Consider the following 18,942-nt stretch of genomic DNA (forward strand, 5'->3'; position numbering starts at 1 on the left):
TCATATGCATATGTGGACGACAGTTAACCTCCAGTGGCAAAGATAAGAAAATGTGAAAGAAAAATCATACAGATTGTTCCCAGACCTTTCTTGTTTATGGACATTAAAATGACCTCAACACCAATCTATTAAGATGCCATCTGAAAGCACATGGAAGTGGCTTAGAATCCATGCTACTGAGAAAGTTAGGAAATTCAAAGTTATAACATTAATCAAATCAGATCAATGACTTCTCCAAGCATTGGAGTCACAGAGACTTGAATATAATTTGGGGTACTACATAAGTGGTTGAAGAACTTGTTCTTCTTGACTAAGAATACTGACACTGTTTCAGACTTTCAGATGCCAAATTATTAAGATCATTAAGAACGTCAAAACAGGCCGGGTGCAGTGGGTCTCACCTGTAATCCCAGCACTTTGGGAGGCCGAGGGGCTGAGGCAGGAGAATGACGTGAACCTGGGAGGCGGAGCTTGCTGTGAGCCAAGATCGCGCCACTGCACTCCAGCCTGGGCGACAGAGCAAGACTCTGTCTAAAAAAAAAAAAAAGTCAAAACACATACCATTCCCAACAGTAGTGAGAACTCTTCATATCCTACCTAATAAGCAACAACAACAAAAAACCCCTGGCATCCATTTACCCCTTTGTACTTCCAAATATCCAAAGAATCATGCAACCACTCAAATAACAAGAGAGCCAGGGGTGTTTCAGCCATGTGCAAGAAAACTGCTTAAAGGCAAAATTCCTCAAACACATGTCACAGTGTGGGAACTGAGAGCAATTCCCCCTGTAAATCCTGTTAAAATCCCTTTTACATGAAGGGATGTGAGGGCTGTGAGGAAAACCACATCTATCTACAACCAAAGGTGCTATTTTTTCTCTTAGATCATAGTAATTGTTATATCCCCAACTATAACAAACTCTAAAGCCAAGACTTTTCTTGACAGAGAATCATTCTAAGTACAAGTATTAGCTTTAACCACCAAGCCCAGGTTAGCTAATGAAATAAAAATTTCTCAATACCAGAGTGATACTTCGGAGAAAGATTAGAAGAAAACAAAAACAACAAAAAACCAACAGAAAAACAAATAAAAACTTCTCGATAGAAATTTTCTCTGGTGGCTCCAGCTCAAATATCTCCCCCCTAGTTCTGGAGCAGGCAGTGGCTATTGTTCTAGTACAGCTGTCTTTTTAATTCCAGACTCTTTTCCAGAGAGCTGCTTCTTGGTCTATCCCCTGGGTTATTCATTACTTGTGCCCTCCCTATATATAAATCGTTCTAATTGCTTCTGTTTAAGAAGATTCAATGACACACTGTGGTCCTGTGTTCAATAAAGAGCACACCTAAAATATTGTTTGCTCTAAGAGAGGGGCCTACAGTGGGCCATGGAAATGCACATTCTACCAGGTACTCGGGGGTTTCCACTCTGTACAGCCCACCCCTATTGTATAAGCAGAGTCAGCTCCACTGAAGTTAGTATTGTTGGGCTCCCTCCTCTCCTATAGAATCCCTTGACTGGGTTCCGCTGGGAGCAGGAAAAAAGCCAAGAGGGAAGAGGACAGGACACCAGTAGGCAGGGCTGTTTCAAGTGGGGGTGGTGAGGCTGGGATCATGGGACAGGAACAGGTTTCTAGGCAGGGTTTGGAACATCAAAGTAACAGTGTCTACCACCACAGTCAGGCTTGGTGACCAAGATGGAATTTCATGACCCAAAATGGTGCCATGAAATATAGCTGCTGCTTCATGAGTCTTATTGGTCTTAACAAGTGGGGACAGGAGATATGGGAAAGGATAGAATGGGATGGAATAAACCACTACTCCATCTCAAGCATGAACCTACACTATGCCTGTTTCTGTACTCTTTTCATTGTTTTGGGCTTTTCTGGGTGATTTTTCTGCTAACTTCAACACTTTAGGGAATATACCTGGTTTTCCTTATTACTTAGGGGAGGTGCTATTTCAAAGGACCACCCCCTGTTGAACAGAAAAAAAAAGATGTATTGAATGAATGGACTTTGAATATTGTTTCTTTCCTATTTTAGAATGAAATTCGGTTATTGGAAATTTGTAGTGGGTGTCCATCCAAAATAAGTCATTGCTATAATTCACTATGTGACATTTCAGCAAGCCCACTGGAGACAGTGGGTGACATTGTAAAGGGAAGGCTCCCGTCTTGAAATTTGAACTGCCTGTGAAGCCTTCCAACTGGGAAACTGGAACCTGGTCAACTGAGTTCCCGTTAGGTTATAGTCTGTCCCAAACCAAAATCCTGGAGGCAGGTGCAAGAGCAGGGATGGACGTGCTTGAGCTACAGGCAACAACAAGCCTCTCTGATGTCTTCTCCTAAGGTTGGGCAGAATTGCCCATCAACTTCAACAATTATAAGGGTAAGTAACACCTTCGTGGGTGCCATGGCTGCCATACTGTAGAACCCAGGAAGAGAGTGACCCATACACCAAACCCAAGTGTTTTACAAGTTTGAAGGAGTCCAAGGGGATGCATGTGCACATCTGGCCCCAACTGGTGAGCTGGAGGCCATGGCAGCCAGGCTGAAGGAAGCACTGGGGAGTGTTCTATTAGTCCAGTGGTTCTCAAACTCGAGCACGTTTCAGAATCACCCAAAGGCAGTTACTCAGCACGGGGCAGGGCCCAATAACCACATTTCTAGCACATTTCCAGACAGCGAAGCTGGTCCCAGGACCACATGCTAAGACCCACTAGCCTGTTCCTTCACTGCCCTCCTACTCAGGCTGAGGAGCAGGGGGATGGATTGCACCCCCGGAGCTGAATGGCAGCACGGCAGCACTGTCTTTGCGTGGTCCATTGTGTGGTCTGCACAGTGATGTGCCAGGAAGGGGCTCATGATCAGTTTCTTCATGCAGTCCTGGCACAGTCTCCTCCCTGACAAGGTGGATGGCTCTTTGTCATCACTAATTACTCTGAAGACAGTCATAAAATACAATGATAAAGAAGCAATGCTGTTAGAACAAGCATATAGCCTCCTGGTTTGAAATGCTTTGAAAACAAACCATAGCCATAACACAGATAACACACTTCTTATTTAAATTAGTCATTCTAATTAATTCCTTTAAAATCCCGGCATCTATATTCGCAGCTCTCTTGTCACAGGTTTGGCCACTATGTCCTCAACTCCAACGGTGCAATCCTCTTCGGTGTTAATGGCCTCTTTCATATTTCTTTCTTTTCTTGGTTGGGCTGTTCTGAATTGTAGATAATCTTTCAGTGTTTGTGGCTGAGCCGGTTTGCTGTGCCTGCCCTGGGTTATTTTTCATAAGATGTCTGGAGGAGAGACTTTCCAAAACATGCAACTCTTCCTTAGACGTGGTTTTTGCCAAATCTTGTTTCAAAAGTAACCCTGGATCTGACAACTCTGAAGCTGGCAAAACCCTGACAGCTTTGCTTTTTTCTACTATTATCTCTCTAGGGACTAATCCATCACTTCCAAGAGAAACTCTCCTGTGGTGGTCGAAGTCTTCCGCAGAGCTGCAGTTCCTGCGTTTCTGTTGGGTTTTGGCCACTCGTGGACTTTGTTTTGGACCTGGTGATGCTGACTCACAGCTACAGACAGGGCTCCTGCTTAGAAGCCCTGTCTTTAACCGCTCCCCAGGATGAGGTTTTTGCTGGCCACTAGTGTCTTCTGGCTGGGTCTGATTAACTTTTTCCAGCTTTTGAACAGGAAGCCCCCAGTGGCTCTCAGCTGCCTTCATGTAATCCTCTGCTTGTCCCGTGGATTCTGATGGGGGACTGGAGGAAGCCTGACCATCATTCCTCCTCCTGGCTATCTCTGCAATCACTGAGTCACTAGATGTTTCCACAGTGTCTCTTCTGGTCTGTGATTTGCTCATGACACTGCTTTTTGTTTCAGTTCTTTTCACACTGAAACAAACAAAAATGATTTTATGGTTTGTAAAGCTCTCATGGCACTGTTTCCTCCAGATTCCCTCTACCACATTTCCTACACCTGTAAAAGGAGGCAGGCACTACCTGTCTTCTCGCTTCCCCAGCAAATCTGGAAACACTCCCCACCACAAGTGTCTGTTTAAATGCAGACTGAATCAAGCAAAAACCTTCACGTTTTCCATTATACATGATACTGCTTATCAATCATTGGGTTAAAAATGGATTTATGATGGTGTTTGTTCACATTTTAACTAAGGCAAAAAGGTATTCATTTCCAATGTTAAGGGTCAGTACTGCCTATATACTGATTTTTTTTTCCAGGAGTAGACTCGGGCTCTGTATACACAAATGTACACATACACATAATTTCTACTTGTGAGTAAAGAAAAATCTTTTGGAATGTCTCTCAGGCTATTTCAAGATGTTACCCAAATACAACCACCATTTAGCTGGTATCAGGTTTGTTGATCAAACTTGATCAACATATGGGAGTAGGACTTAGTTAATATAATTTGAAATGTCCTGGAAGAAATTTCAGATAGTCAGCAAGAAAGGCAATAAAATACAATCGTGGAAGACAAAAGAGTGTTGATATAGCTGTATATAAGCCCCTTGCTCCTTACAGCACGCACAACAGACGATGTAACTTCACTCTGATGATAAAGTAAACTTTGAGGGGCAGGACAGAAGCGGCACAGGGAGAATTAGAGACTGAAGATCTTAACTTCAGCATATATTTACAGGTTTGTGAATGGCAAGAAATTTCCTCAACCACCAAAACATTGAAAGCTGAAATATTTATTTTGGCTGGCTTCAGTGTGAAAACAAATACATGTAATATTCATGTTCTCACTGTTGACACCAGGAGCATGAGGATTATCGTCATTATATTAAAGTCGGAACAAGGATCTTAGGAAAGGAATGTATTTTTTTAGATCGGTCTGTAGTCCCTCCGAAAGTGGCATGAAACACACCACCAACAGGTGCTTTTCATCTTCAAAGAACGTGTCATTAATTACTCCTTGCAACACACCTGTGAAGCAAGGATTCTATCCCTATTGTCCAGAAAGCAAGAGAGTCAGGAGGGAGGGGAGAGTAAGTACGTGATAGAGGAGAGTTTGTGCTTCAGTTCCAGGCACTCTGTTTAATTCTGGACTTCATGTTATCTATCCATACATAGAGACAGGCAAAAATGAGAAAAAGGAAACACATTGCACCTACATTTCTTTCAGAGCATTTCTCCGGAGCTTTGCACTGGGAGGAAGTGAACTCTCTGCACACTCAGCAAAGTAATCAGACACTCCATGGAGAACTCTTTCTGTCTACTCCAAAAGATAACAAAGGTTCAACCAGAAATCTATTAGCTGAACATGAGAGAAAACAGTTACACTTTGAATGCCCCAATGAACACATTTATTTTTGTAAAGACTGAATGAAACTGCTCAGTGGTAAGCTATTTTAACCTTTTTTACCTAGGACTTCATGGCTAATTGTAACTTCTTTTGGACTCCCAGTCCACATTTCATACATTAATATGCGTCATAAACATACAAAACTGTTAGGCAAAGAATGTTGATTCCAAACCATCTGGGAACTCTTGGCCAGTATCTGGTATCTGTGAGGCTCAGGCTGTGACGAAAGCCCCAGAATCCTACTGTGTGGGGCAACGTGCCTATGAGCTCTGTTCTTCTAGCAAGACCTGGTGACGCAATGGTCTACACCCTTATCATCCTAAGAATTCCCCATATTTTCTCTATCTGCAAAAATAAAGAATATTTTGTGGCCAGGCGCAGTGGCTCACGCCTGTAATCCCAGCACTTTGGGAAGCCGAAGAGGCCGGATCACGAGGTCAGGAGATTGAGATCATCCTGGCTAACATGGTGAAACCCCGTCTCTACTAAAAATACAAAAAAAAATTAGCCGGATGTGTTGGCGGGCGCCTGTAGTCTCAGCTACTCGGGAGGCTGAGGCAGGAGAACGGCGTGAACCCGGGAGGCGGAGCTTGCAGTGAGCCGAGATGGCGCCACTGCACCCCAGCCTGGGCAACAGAGCGAGACTCTGTCTCAAAAAAAATAAAATAAAATAAAATAAAAATAAAAATTTTGTCACACCCAAGACCATAGCAACAGTCAAATCTTTTAATATTGGTATTTTGAAAACTGGAGTTTGTGATTCTTGGCTACTAAAAAGTTCGGGACTTTTTTCCTTATACTAACCACCACACTGGTTTTATATAATTCATAGATTATCTGCCTATCTAGCCTTTTGTGTTCCCATGGAAGCATTATAAGGAAGTAATTATAAAATGTAAAAGCCTACCTACCTTGCCAACATTAACCCATTTCATGCTTTTGGAATCTCTTCTCCTTTTGGTTATCAAGTAGATAATTCACACAAGGTGTTAACTCCTCACATTTTCTGAGAAACTAAGTATTTTTCTCCATCAAATTCCAATAAAACGTTGCTACCACCAGAAACAGCTTTAGTAAGTTGTCAGTAGGTCCTTGCTTTAGACCTACACTGGAATTAGCAGTGACATTCCCAGAGTACCTGGTGGGTGGCAGCCATAAGTACCGTGCCTGGTTATCCTACAGGCCGAGCGGATGTGCTTTGCCTAATCACTGCCCTGCACCACTGCACCACTGAGGATCGGCTCTTCACGCTCTTCAATTGTGCCTATCCATCTCAGACCTGGGCCAGTGTCACTCGAAGTCATATCTGGTTATAACCCAAGTGAGTTTTAAGCTAGTGAACAGAATATTCTAGGTTTTATTGGATTTTATTGGATTATACTCCCTCTTTTTTGTTTTCTAAGACTTACTAGTTGGCCAAAATGAGTGACAGCTTAAAATTCAAATGAGAGAGAGAGAGAGAGGAATCGAGATTTATGTGTGAAACACTTCTAAACATGCCCTATAAGTACAGTAGATTCTCCCCTCACAGCCACACCCTGTAAGTGCTGTATTTTCAGAGCTGAACAATTAACATAAGGAGCATGAGTCAGGCTTTGAACAACTCTGTGGGAACCAGAAAGCCTTTTGCTATTAGGAATGATGTAAATTCCCCAAGGCTGGAAGAAATCCACAATGGAAGGCAGACAGGGTCATAAATAACAACAATGAATACTGCATATGCCACATAAAGTATGATGCTGCGATAGTGACACTCTTTCAAATCTCGTGTTAAATTCAATCACTGCCTTTATTTATTTATTTTAAAAATTCAGTTTAAAGAGCACTATGCATTTCCTATGGGAACTTCAAAAACTCCTTTAAGAAGCAGAGCAGTCGGCTCTCATCCCAAATTCCTCTGACAACAATGAGGGAAAATGTCCTTGGAAGAAAAAGGACAACAGAAAAGGTGACAGAGTAACAGGAGGAAATGTCCTGTTCAAAAAGTGTAAAATCTGTGACTTAGTTTTCAAAAAAAAAAAAAAAAAAGAAAAAAAGAAAAGAAAAGAAAAAGAAAAAAAGAAAGAGAAAGGCAAGGCGGGGTCTCCTGCTTACAAATTAAAACCACATTTGGCAATTTGTTGAAGGAGGCATATTTACATTTGTATGAAGACTGGGTGGGCAGGAAAAAAAAGATTAGACTCCCTCTTCAGCCCCTGAGCTGTCAGGTCTCATTAGAAATCTCTTACTCTAACATTGCTAGGGTCAATTCACTCCCCTTTGTCGCTAAATCAGAGCCTCGGGTGCCGCTCCCCTCCCCCGCCCCCCCAACCCCCAAGCCCCCAAACAAGTATTCCTTAGGAAGCAGCTATCACCTGGGAACAGGATTTCCTAAAGGGAGTTGTCCTGATTACTAATGGCTTCTCACATCTGGCATCAAAATGCAATCTGAGGCTTATCCGGAGGCACAACGCCAAGGTGCAGATATATAATGTGTGCTAAGGGGGTTGCAAGTGCCTTCTGGGCTTAGGGGAAGACCCTACTACTTTTCAGATTCTGCCATGAATAATGATCCCATCATCTCTTGCAAAGAATGAAGATAAACCCAACATATTCAAAGAGGCTACCGAAGAGCTGGCCATCCAAAGCCCAGAACGGGACATTCTGAGTCCACGGAGACTCAGGTATTAAAAAATTAGATTAACCAACAGGATCTTCCAGGGCCTTCATAAATGATTCCTTACAAACTGGAAGGTAGCTGTTACTCTTGGGCCAAGGAATAAAATCCTACAAACATCATTCCTTGGTATACTCCATTTCCAGCCATCTGCCTCATCCCCACCCTACCTCCTATTTTGTTTTACTTTTTGGTTATACTTTGAAGATTTTTGATTCAAAAGTTTCTCTCTATAAAGAATGTCAGTACACAGTTCTAGGGCAAAACCAAACAGAAATAGGGCAAAGCCCTGGCCTCTAGGGAGATACCCTCCCTCAGCAACCTAAGCAGCCTAGGCAGGTCACAGGGCAAGGGATCAGGACTTTTCTCCATCTTTGAGGGTACTCTGGAGACCAGTGCCCCAAGGATGAAGACAGTCAACGCACATGTCCCAGTACAGACCCAAGGGGAAGGCTGAACAGATGAATGTTTGAGTATGACGATGGGTGATATTACCCTATTCCTGTATGGGCTGACCTGGGAAACACATTTTAAATTCCAGGATAGAAAGGACTGCAAAGAGAGTCCCCACCAGGATGAGCTAGGTGCCTAAGATATCCTTCTTGCCTCTAATCAGAGAACAGGCTGATTTGAGATGCAGTTAGAAATACTGGGCCAGGTGCAGTGGTTCATGCTTGTAATCCCAGCACTTTGAGAGGCCAAGGTAGGAGGATAGCTTGAGCTCAGGAGTTCGAGACCAGCCTAGGCAACATAGTGAGACCTCATCTCTACAAAAAATTAGCCTGGCGTGGTGGTGTGCACTTATAGTCCCAGCTACTCAGCAGGCTGAGGTGGGAGGATCACTTGAGCCCAGGAGGTCAAGGCTGCAGTAAGCCATGATTGTGCCACTGCGTTCCAGCCTAGGTGACAGAGTAAGGCTTTGAAAAAAATAAAAAGAAAGAAGGAAAAAAAGAAAGAAAGAAAGAAAGAAAAGAAAAGAAAAGAAAAAAAGCAAGCAAGCAAGCAAGCAAGCAAGAAAGAAAAATAAATACTGGGCAATGTTTAAGTCCCAAAGGCACATTGAAACTGTGGATAAACCAAGGAGTCACCCCACAGTGACTTACTAAAAACTGGTTTTGAACAGAACACTGTTGGATTAATGGGAGATAGGGAGAGAAGTTGGCCCAAAACGGCAGAGAAAACACCTGCTCTTGAGCTTCCAACCTCCTCACGAAGTCTGTAAAGCACAGGAGGAGCTCCCGCAGGCCAGTGGGAAGACTGGCTGCATCAGAGGCACAGAGGGAGCCTTTTGAAAATGGAGATTCCCAAGACCCATCCCTTGAAGTTCTGATTCACAAGATGTAGGATGGGGCGAGGGCATCTATATTTAGGTTCCCAGGTGACTCAAAAACTGCTGATATACATAAAACAACACTCAGCAAGGCAGAGGCAGAGCAACAGATAAACAAACACAAACTGGTACAGTGAGACAGCCTTTTGCAAAGTGTGGTCCGTTTATCCCATGCATCAAAATCATGTGAGGAGTGTGTTAAAAAATGGTCTAGGTTCCACCTCAGAATTCGGATCTCTAGGAAGTGGGGTCAGGGCATGTATATTTTGGGCAAGCCCCTCAGTGATTCTGATACCCAGCAGAATTAATGAACTTCTGCCCTAAAGGCACACAGAATTGATAACTGAGCAGAATCCCACAGAATAATCCAATCAGGCAATATTGAGCTCTGTACCTGGCAATGCTTGAGGCCCTTGAGGGAAAGGACCTTGCTTTCACGGAGCCCCTATCTCAATGGAGAAGACAACAAACAAACAAATAAACATATGTCAAGTGGTGATGATGTTATGAGGAGAAATAAACATCTAAAGGGCAATGGGGTGCTATGTTAGATATGGTGGTCAGGGAAGGCTGTGGTAGCTAACAAGGTGGGCTTTACACTGAGACCTGAGTGAAGGACAAGCCACAGGAGCAGATGGGGAAGAGTATTTTGGGCAGGGGGAAGAGTGAATACCAAGGGTCTGAGGACAGAGTATGCTTGGAAGGTGCAGAAACTGGAGAGTAAACCAGGGGAAGAGGTCGGGAAGCAGGAAAGAGGGGTGTGTGTGTGTACCGGTGGTGAAAAGGCCGATCTTGTGTGACTTTTTTAAGGATGGCACATTTTATTGTGAGGAAGATGATATACCCATGGAAGCTTCCTAGAAGAAAAGGGACTTGACATTTTAAAAGGAATACCTTGGGCGTTGTAGAGGGACAAGGTTACAAGGAGGAAGACTAGTGATGAGGCCTCGGCAGTGATTGATGAAGAAGAGCCTGCTCCTTGGGGAGCAGTGGTTAGACTGGAAATATAATTTGATGGGAGACCCAACACAATGTGCTGATGGACTGGATATAGAGTGGGAGAAAGAGAAGTCATTGGTGACTCCACAATCGTTGGTTTAAATAACTGGATGAAGGAAGTTGGCCTTTACCAACACAGAAAGTATAGTAAATTTAGGGTCAGGCTTGGGGAATAAGACCAAGAAATCAGTTTTAGGCATTGCTATGGTATGACTGTGTCCCCTCCAAAATTCAGGTGCTGCCAATGTGATGGTATTAAGAGGTGGGGCCTTGAAGATGTAATTAGGCCATGAGGGCTCCACCCTCATGAATGGGATTAGGTGTCTTTATAAAAGGGCCTGAAGGAAGGAGTTGGACCTATTGTCCTTCCACCTTGTGGGGACACTGCTCCTCCTTTCTGGAGCATACAGCAATAAGACATTATCTTGGAGGCAGAGACTAGACCCTCACCAGACCCCAATCTGCTGGTGATTTGATCTTAGACTTCCCAGCCTTAAGAACAATAAGAAATAAATTTCTGTTCTTTATAAGTTACCAGTCTTGGGTATTGTGTTATAGCAACACAAATGGACTAAGATGGTGTTAAGAGTCCTCCTGGATATCTAAATGGAGGTGCTGAGCAGGCAGGTAAGACACGGGTTTTCGGCAGAGGGAGGTCTGAGCTGCAGACACAAAGCAGGGAGGTCTGAGCTGCATACACAAAGTCCTCAGAGTCAGTCAGGATGAGCTCTACTGGGAAATGACTTTGGATGAGTAAAAGAAGTTGAGAAGATGAGGAAGATTCAGGAAAAGAGACTATGAGGGAAGCATCACTGAGGAGGAGAAAAATCAAGATAGCATATTGCTCCTGGAGGCAAGAGAGAGTGACGTGGAAGTGAAGAATGAAATGCCAATGAAAGTGACAACCGTATGGAACACTGCTGACTGGTTATGAATGAAAACTGATCACTGGAAGGAAGGTGACTTTGACATAAGCTGTTTTTGGTGAAGTGCTGGGATCCAAGCCTACCTGAGATGGGGTCAAGGGAGAAGTGCAAGTGGCTGCATTGGCACTTCTCCAGCATGGAGGCAGACTAGAGACCGAACTCTCCAGGAGAAACAGAATGTGAACTGTACGAGCAACCTGAAGTTTTCTACAGACCCATTACAAAAGTAAAAGGACACTTTTAAAGGTGAAATTACATTTCAATAATATATATTTAACATCATATAAAAGATAATCATCATAATACGTAATCAATGTACAAAATATTCAGATGTTTTATATACTAAGTCTGCAAAGTCTGTTGTGCATTTTATGCTTAGATTACATTATTTCTGACTTGCCATATTTTAAATACTCCATAGTCAAATGTGGCCAGTGGCTACAAGTACTGGCCAGCACAGGTCTAGACAACACCACTTTGGAAGAATTTTGCAGTAAGGGAGAACAGAGAAATGGCGGCACCCACCACTGTCACCCTCAATACAGCTTGGTGAGGCAGATATTAATACCACACCCCAGGGTCAGATGCTGCTGGCTAGAACCTGGCATGACATGGACACACAGCATGGGATGGTAAAGCCCCTACCCATCTGACAAACATGGCCTGTGTTGGGAATGACTTGCAGCCAGCTCTCCAGCAACTGGCTGAAGGCTCTAAGACATTAATATTAGCTGAGGTTGGAGTTTATGGCGGCAGATCTTTGGGGCCACGGCATTAGGTTACTGGTCACTCCAAGAGTCCTTGGGGTGCACCAGCCAATCCCAGCTCATCCTGACCACATGGCCCACCCCATATGATCCTCCTAGTACCCTTCACAGCCATACTGGAAGCATATGGCAGAAGCTATCCCACCAAACTCGTTTTTAGGATTGTAAAATGTCATGTGAAGGCAATAAAGGGATGAAAAAAAGCTATTCAATGTCATTAAAATTGTTCTCAAGGTAGGACTTCATGAGTTCTGTCTTCATCTTTTGAGAGCTGGATCTGTTTTCTCATGGTTATGTACATGAGTTTCTTCTGATTCTGTTACATTCAACCCCAAATGAAAATAATTAATGGCTGGGCATGGTGGCTCAAGCCTGTAATCCCAGCACTTTGGGAGGCCGATGCGGGTGGATCACCTAAGGTCAGGAGTTCGAGACCAGCCTGACTAACATGGTGAAATCCTGTCGCTACTAAAAACACGAAAATTAGCCAGGCGTGGTGGCGCATGCCTGTAATCCCAGCTACTCAGGAGGCAGGAGAATCGCTTGAACCTGGGAGACGGAGGTTGCGGTGAGCCGAGATCACGCCACTGCACTCCAGCATAGGCAACAAGAGTGAAACTCCATCTCAATAGTAATAATAATAACCCAACCAGAATATTTTGAAAGTAGGCAATTCACAGTAGAATATTATAAAACATAGTCTTAGGGCATATTCAAAATGTTACTGCTTCTCGATTCCTCCTAATCACATCTGCTGAGAATGATACACCCAGAGTTGATCGAATCAGGCTGAGGCTCCTGGCACACCAGTCCCAGCACACAGGTGAAAGGGAGTGGAGTCTAAGGTCTCATGTTCATTGTTGGCTTGTCCCAGGGCCAGCTTCTCAACCCTTTGATGGTTGGTTTCTCATCTACCTTACAGGATTGTTTGGGAAATTTAAATGCAGTGAGGTGTATGAAGCAACTTTGGAAACTGGAGAGTGTTGAACACATTTTCAAATGTGATGCCTTCACAAACCATATGGGGCTGGAGAGGAGGCAAGAATGCCTTGTATTCATGAAGAACTCATGTGATTCTCAAAGTCCTTTTCCCAACATCTCATCTGGGCCCCAAAGAGTATTCATCAGGGCAGATATTGTCACTATGTGATGGATGAGAAGAATGAGACCCACGAAGACTGAGGCCATGCATGTAGTCAGGGGCAGAAATGAGTCTAGGAGGCCTGCTCCCTGTGCAGTAGTACTCTCTTCACTTTGCCCAATGGCCACAGTATCATTTGCCATCATGGTTAGATATGGACTTACAGAAAGAGAAGAGGACTTTGGCTCCAGTCCCCTCTTGGTCACTACCTGACTGCGATATTTGGACAACTGACATATTCTCTGAGCACCAGTTTCTTCATCTATAAAAAGAGAGATGATAATAATGCCTCTATAGTGGATACTCATTCAGTTCCTGGAAGCAATGCTCAGATTTTGTTTGGGAAAATCACATCTTCAACCCCCAGCCATGTCCATGCATTTCAAGAGATCTTGTTTCCCTACCTGACTCCAGAAATGGGCCTATGGCTCAGGCCAATGAAACTACTGAATTCACAAGCCTCAACGATATGCATCAGCCACAGCTGTCCTGGCAAGAGGCCTCACCTCCTCCTGCTGGAAGGATACGGACCTGAGGCTGCCGGGACCAACCACCACACATAAGCTGAGAGTGAAGCCAACACAGTGGAATCTGGAGCCAAAGATGGTGAGAAATGGAGTCTTAATGATATTCTTTGTGTCTCTGATCAAGCTGTACCTAAAGTCTGGACTTTTCAGGGGCATGAGACAAAAACCTTCCTTTTTTTTTTTTTGCTAAGCTGCTTTGAGTTGGCCTTGCTGTCTCTTGAAAATGAAAAGGTTCAAGACTGATACAATCTCTTCTCAGGTTTGTTGCACTGAATAGGTTATTGTATGCGACAGCCCTCTGCAAATAATTAAAACCTCTTGCCAACAATAAAAGCAGATTAAAAGTGTAATATATTATCAGCTTATTTGGGGGACATATAATAAAGTATGACACTGGAACCTTTTAATTTATAATGAGACAGAAACGTTACAACCATACTTTACTGGACACCTCATGATTTTCAGGAGCATTGGCAAAGTGAAATGTGACACATACGAAAGCCTCAGTTAGTTACAGAAAAGCAGCCCAAACAGAGCATGAATGACAATGACCACAATCCCAGACCACGAAGCAACATGGCCGTGCAGAAGCCACCTGTCTTTAAAATGAGGGAGAAGTCTCTCTTTCCTAAATTTCACTAATAATACTTTTAAAATTTTTTGATAATAACGAAGTAAAAAGGGCAAAACAGGTGGGATAGAGTCGCAATGAATAACTAAAAGAAAAGATGGAAACACACAAGTATGTACGTATTGACTCAAGGGAACTGAAGCAAACAGGAGGTGAAATGAAAAGTGGCATCGCATGAATTCCACTGGGACTGAAGTTGTTTTTCTCTAAAGATGACAATGATGATGGACATTTGCTCTGAGACCAAAGGCTAAACACTTGGCACAGGGGCTAGCACCTGGTATGTGAGTCCGCGTGAGACATGCACGAGGCAGACATGACCTTCCCCATTTCAGACTTGAGGAAACTGATGCTCTGGGTGGCCAAGCCATCTGCCCAGTTCCCACAGTGAGGGGCAAGCCTTCATTCCACACGTGTCTGGTCCTGAGTCCGTCCTCTGAGGACTTCACTTCTCTGCCTTCCCATGAAAAGGGCGGGTCTCTAAGGGGAAGTGAGCCAGAGCTGCTGATAATGCTGCCACTTGGGTTAGTAGTGAATACTCTCATTTTCTCTTTAAAATCATTTTTTTAAAAGTTTTCTTTTCTTCTGAATTGATGCCAATGAAGCTCTGTGTAGATTTGGGGAAGCACCCATAAGTGGCTGCAAACAGTATCACCCTAAACATGAAATCGGTGAAAATAATCAAGGAAGTTATTTTGCAGGAAGTATACCTTTCACAGGGATTTTCCAGTTTACATTTACCTACCCTCAAGAACCTAAAAATATATCCTGACCAACCTTAGCCTCTATGCTCAAGTCTCTGGTGCCAAACAAGTGTGACAAACTTGGACATTTTGAAGAATTTATGGTTTTGGGCCAACACTTGACATTGTGAGGCTTATCATCTGTTCTGAGAATTGGATAGAAGCTATTTAACTTTGACCAGAAAAAAACATAAAAATACACATTTTTTTTTTTAATTTTAAGGAATTCATGAATCATAGGCTAGTAACCCCAGTTTAAAAGTAGAAGGGAAACATCTGTAAAAAATAGAGAAAACATAATAGGAATTACCCCAGGCAGAGTTGGGCCACTTTAGGAGGTTTTCTTGTTAAAAAAAATGCCTTCTCTGACAAAGGCCTGTGGTTGAAAAGCGCCAACACCTGCAGGCAGGTAGACAGCCCTCTTTCGGGATGATGAAAGAAGGATAATGTCTTTCCTAACATCTCACCTGACTGAGCACGTGGGCCTGAACAGGGACGTGGTGGAGAGAGGTGGGTAAACATGAAGTCCAGCTGCGCAGGAAGTAGGGCTAACCAGAAGAGAGCCCACAGGAGCCCTGGGCACCGGATGGGAAAAGGGCCTAAGAGCTAGAGAGAACACACCACAGATGATTGTCTCATTTCAAAATTCTGCTCTGAGCTGGCCTTCTGCCCAGGGATGTGGAAGGAATAGCTCTTGCCATTTCCCTGGGACATAGATACTAAGGCCTCCTCTTTCCAAGACTCAGAGCTCATGATAGTAACAGCTTTTGTGAACTAGTCTGGGAACCTCATCCCCAGTTATGACACTGTATCCTTGGGAAAATGAGTACTGAATTCTAAATCATCTGCTTACTAATGAACTCTCTGTGCTATCACTGTGGGTGTTCTGATGAAGTTGGGCTTTTAGGAATTCAAGCCTGAGAAGTCTGCTGTCTCTTGATTCCTACGTACTTTAGAGAGGTGACTGGGTTTTTCCTCCAAAGCCATATCTCAATGTGAGTCTGCTGGCAGCTACTGGAAATCGAAGGTGTTTAGCTGGGTGGTCGCTGCTCCTCCTCCTCCTCCTCTGGATGTTGGTTAACAGAACTCCCACTGAAGGTCACAAGTTTTTGCCTTTCGTGTGTCTCTTTCTCCACCACTGACTGGCTGGCTAAATGGGGGTTTTTCACTTAACTCTTTGGTACTTCAGTTTTTATAGCTGCAAAATAAAGTTGAGCTGGCAAGTGGAGAAAATAATTAGGGAGTTGAGTTTCTTGGGAAAAAATAATATAAGCAGAAGGATAGTGTCAGGTATTTTTCTCCTTTCAAGCAGGAAGGAGAAGATTGTACAGCAGTCTGTTAATGTGGTGTTAATTGCATTTAAATGAAGACTTCTTCAGAGAAGAAAGGAAATGATGTTGATAAAAATTAATACTGTATCAGTGCCTTAGACTTTCTATGACTTTTTTTTTTTTTTTTTTGAGACAGTCTTGCTCTGTCGCCCAGGCTGGAGTGCAGTGGCGCCATCTCGGCTCACTGCAAGCTCCGCCTCCTGGGTTCACACCATTCTCCCACCTCAGCCTCCTGAGTAGCTGGGACTACATGCACCTGCCACCACACCTGGCTAATTTTTTTTTCCTGTATTTTTAGTAGAGATGGTATTTCACTGTGTTAGCCAGGATGGTCTCGATCTCCTGACCTCGTGATCCGCCTGCCTCGGCCTCCCAAAGTGCTGGGATTACAGGAGTGAGCCACCTCGCCTGGCCTTCTATGACATTTTAATATTCATCATTTAACTTGCTCTTTAGGAGAACTTGAGAACGCTGTACAGAAAGATCATGTTTACCTTTGCTTAACAAGTTAGGTGACTAGTGCTCTTGTGAAGCCCGATGACTTGTCTAAGGCCATCAGTGAATAAGGGGAGAGGCAGTGGTCAAAGCCAGGTCTTTAAATGTTAACTCAAATCCCTTTTCCAGTTGTTCTATTCCCCGCCATGTTTTTCCTAATCAAATCTATCACGTAAAGGGGTCATCAGTGGGAGATCACGGGCCTCTGCACATGCAAAGATACACTATGAGAAAAAAACCACAAAGGATTGGGGACTGAGATACATCCTATTCCAACTTATCCTATCTAACAATCCTCATTTGTTTAACCTATCCTATTCTACTTCAGCAAAGGGCAGATTCCCTTGCAGGGATGGCAGTGGTGGGAGGAGGCACAAATCATCTTTTTCACAAATACTGCTGGCTAAACATTTGGGAAGATTTCATTATTAAGAAAAGAGAACAAAAATAATTTCATTATTAACAAAAGAGAACTCAGGTTACTGTAATATACAAGCAAAAGACAATCTTTTAAAAAATGATCTCACCCAAGAAATTTTTTTTCTTATTTTCTCCGTCTTAGTCTAGAAAAACTAACCAACAGAGGACATCTTCATCCCCGCTACCAGCATTTTCAGAGGGTCATCTCTCTGCCAGTCCCTATAAGGGTGGGTGGGGATGGTGGCTATCCAAGGAAAACAGCCCATTGTAGGCCACTTGCTGAGGGTGTGGCCCTAATCTATTCCTTAACTATCTGTTGAACATGTTCTGACCCTGAGCCTTGGCCTTAACTGATTGGAAAGGGACAGGGCAGTCAGCCTTGGGAGGGGGCAAGCGCCATGAGAATTCTTTCACACTAAACAGTAGTGTGACTTAAGAGAAGTGTTCTATTTAGTGCTTAAATATTGTTTCTTGGCAGTATGTCCCACTAATCTTTCTACTTAGATGATGCTAGTGAGGACTAGCCTTGTGTGGCTGATGCAGGTCAGCAGAACCTTGATGGCTATTTTGGCCACAACTCAAATTAAGCATAAGGCAGAGAACCCAAATATCTTAGTGTCATCAGCGAAATCCAGCTGCTAAGGGGCAAAAGAGAGTCTGCTCCCTACAGATGCCTCATTGTCATGTGTGCACTGACGGTGTGGCAGAAGCAGACACAGCTCGGCTGTCCCTTAAACCTAAAGACTATAATTAGCATAATATTGGTCACTACACAGAATAAAAAGGACCTCATATCATAAACTAAAATACATTCCATAAAAGTATCAGAAGAAAATATAAGTATTTATCTAATTTGAAAAACATAACACCAATATCATCGAAAGCAGAGATCATTACAGAAAACACAATTCTGAGGATAAACAATGTATCCTACCATACAGCACTGACATACAAGTGAAAGGAAAATAATAAACTCACTGAGAGTTACTTTCCTTACCAGATAAGAAGTCTTCACGTAGAAGAGTTTGTCAAATACAAAATCATCAGTAAAAACAATGGACAGAAACACATAACTGACAAATAGGGTCCTAGTTAAAACACATACACACGGACCTCAGTTTATTAAGTATGATGTATGAAGAGATACCATCCAGATCATTAGCAGAGACTTTGCGTTCAGAGTTGTGGCTAATTTTTATTTTCTTTATATATATTTGGATTAAAAGCTTTTTTGTACAATGAATATGTACAATATTGGTCATCAGTTATTAGGTAAAATCTAAGTTCATAACATTGTGGAAAATGTGAAATATGAAAACAGCCTCTCTCTACTCAAGGAACTTTCCCTAGTGCTACAGGAATCTCTTGTTAATATCTTCCATGCAATTCACCACTAGAGTTGTTTAGAAATAAGAAAAATAAAAATTTTTAACTCTATGATAGATAATGAAAAACCTGGAAAAGTCATCCACTACTTATTTCATTTTCTAAACACAAAAATAGAGAATTCTTTTCTTGAATGATCTGATTTATATTTACGCAAAAGCTCTCTTAGGAAAGTTAAAGGATTCTGTCATGAGGGAACAAACATCAGTGCACAGTCAAATGTTAATTAGCTTATTTCTTCTGTTCTAAAAACATAA

At 42.9% G+C, this 18,942-nt stretch overlaps 1 protein-coding gene across 1 annotated transcript in view; it reads right to left on the bottom strand.

Moving 5' to 3' along the window:
• Nucleotides 1-595: 595 nt before the first annotated feature.
• Nucleotides 596-18,942, bottom strand: part of SLX4IP (SLX4 interacting protein) — a 190,624-nt gene continuing 172,277 nt past the window's right edge. The window contains exons 8-9 of the mRNA XM_032142169.2: nucleotides 5,143-5,243; nucleotides 596-3,897 (exon numbers count right to left, since the gene is read on the bottom strand). Of these exons, the coding sequence (XP_031998060.1) occupies nucleotides 3,177-3,897; nucleotides 5,143-5,243 (822 nt within the window). The 3' untranslated portion in view covers nucleotides 596-3,176. The remainder of the gene's footprint in view (nucleotides 3,898-5,142; nucleotides 5,244-18,942) is intronic.

This window comes from Hylobates moloch, unplaced genomic scaffold, assembly GCF_009828535.3.
Source record: "Hylobates moloch isolate HMO894 unplaced genomic scaffold, HMol_V3 SCAFFOLD_21, whole genome shotgun sequence".
In the NCBI taxonomy this organism is placed as follows: Eukaryota; Metazoa; Chordata; class Mammalia; order Primates; family Hylobatidae; genus Hylobates; species Hylobates moloch.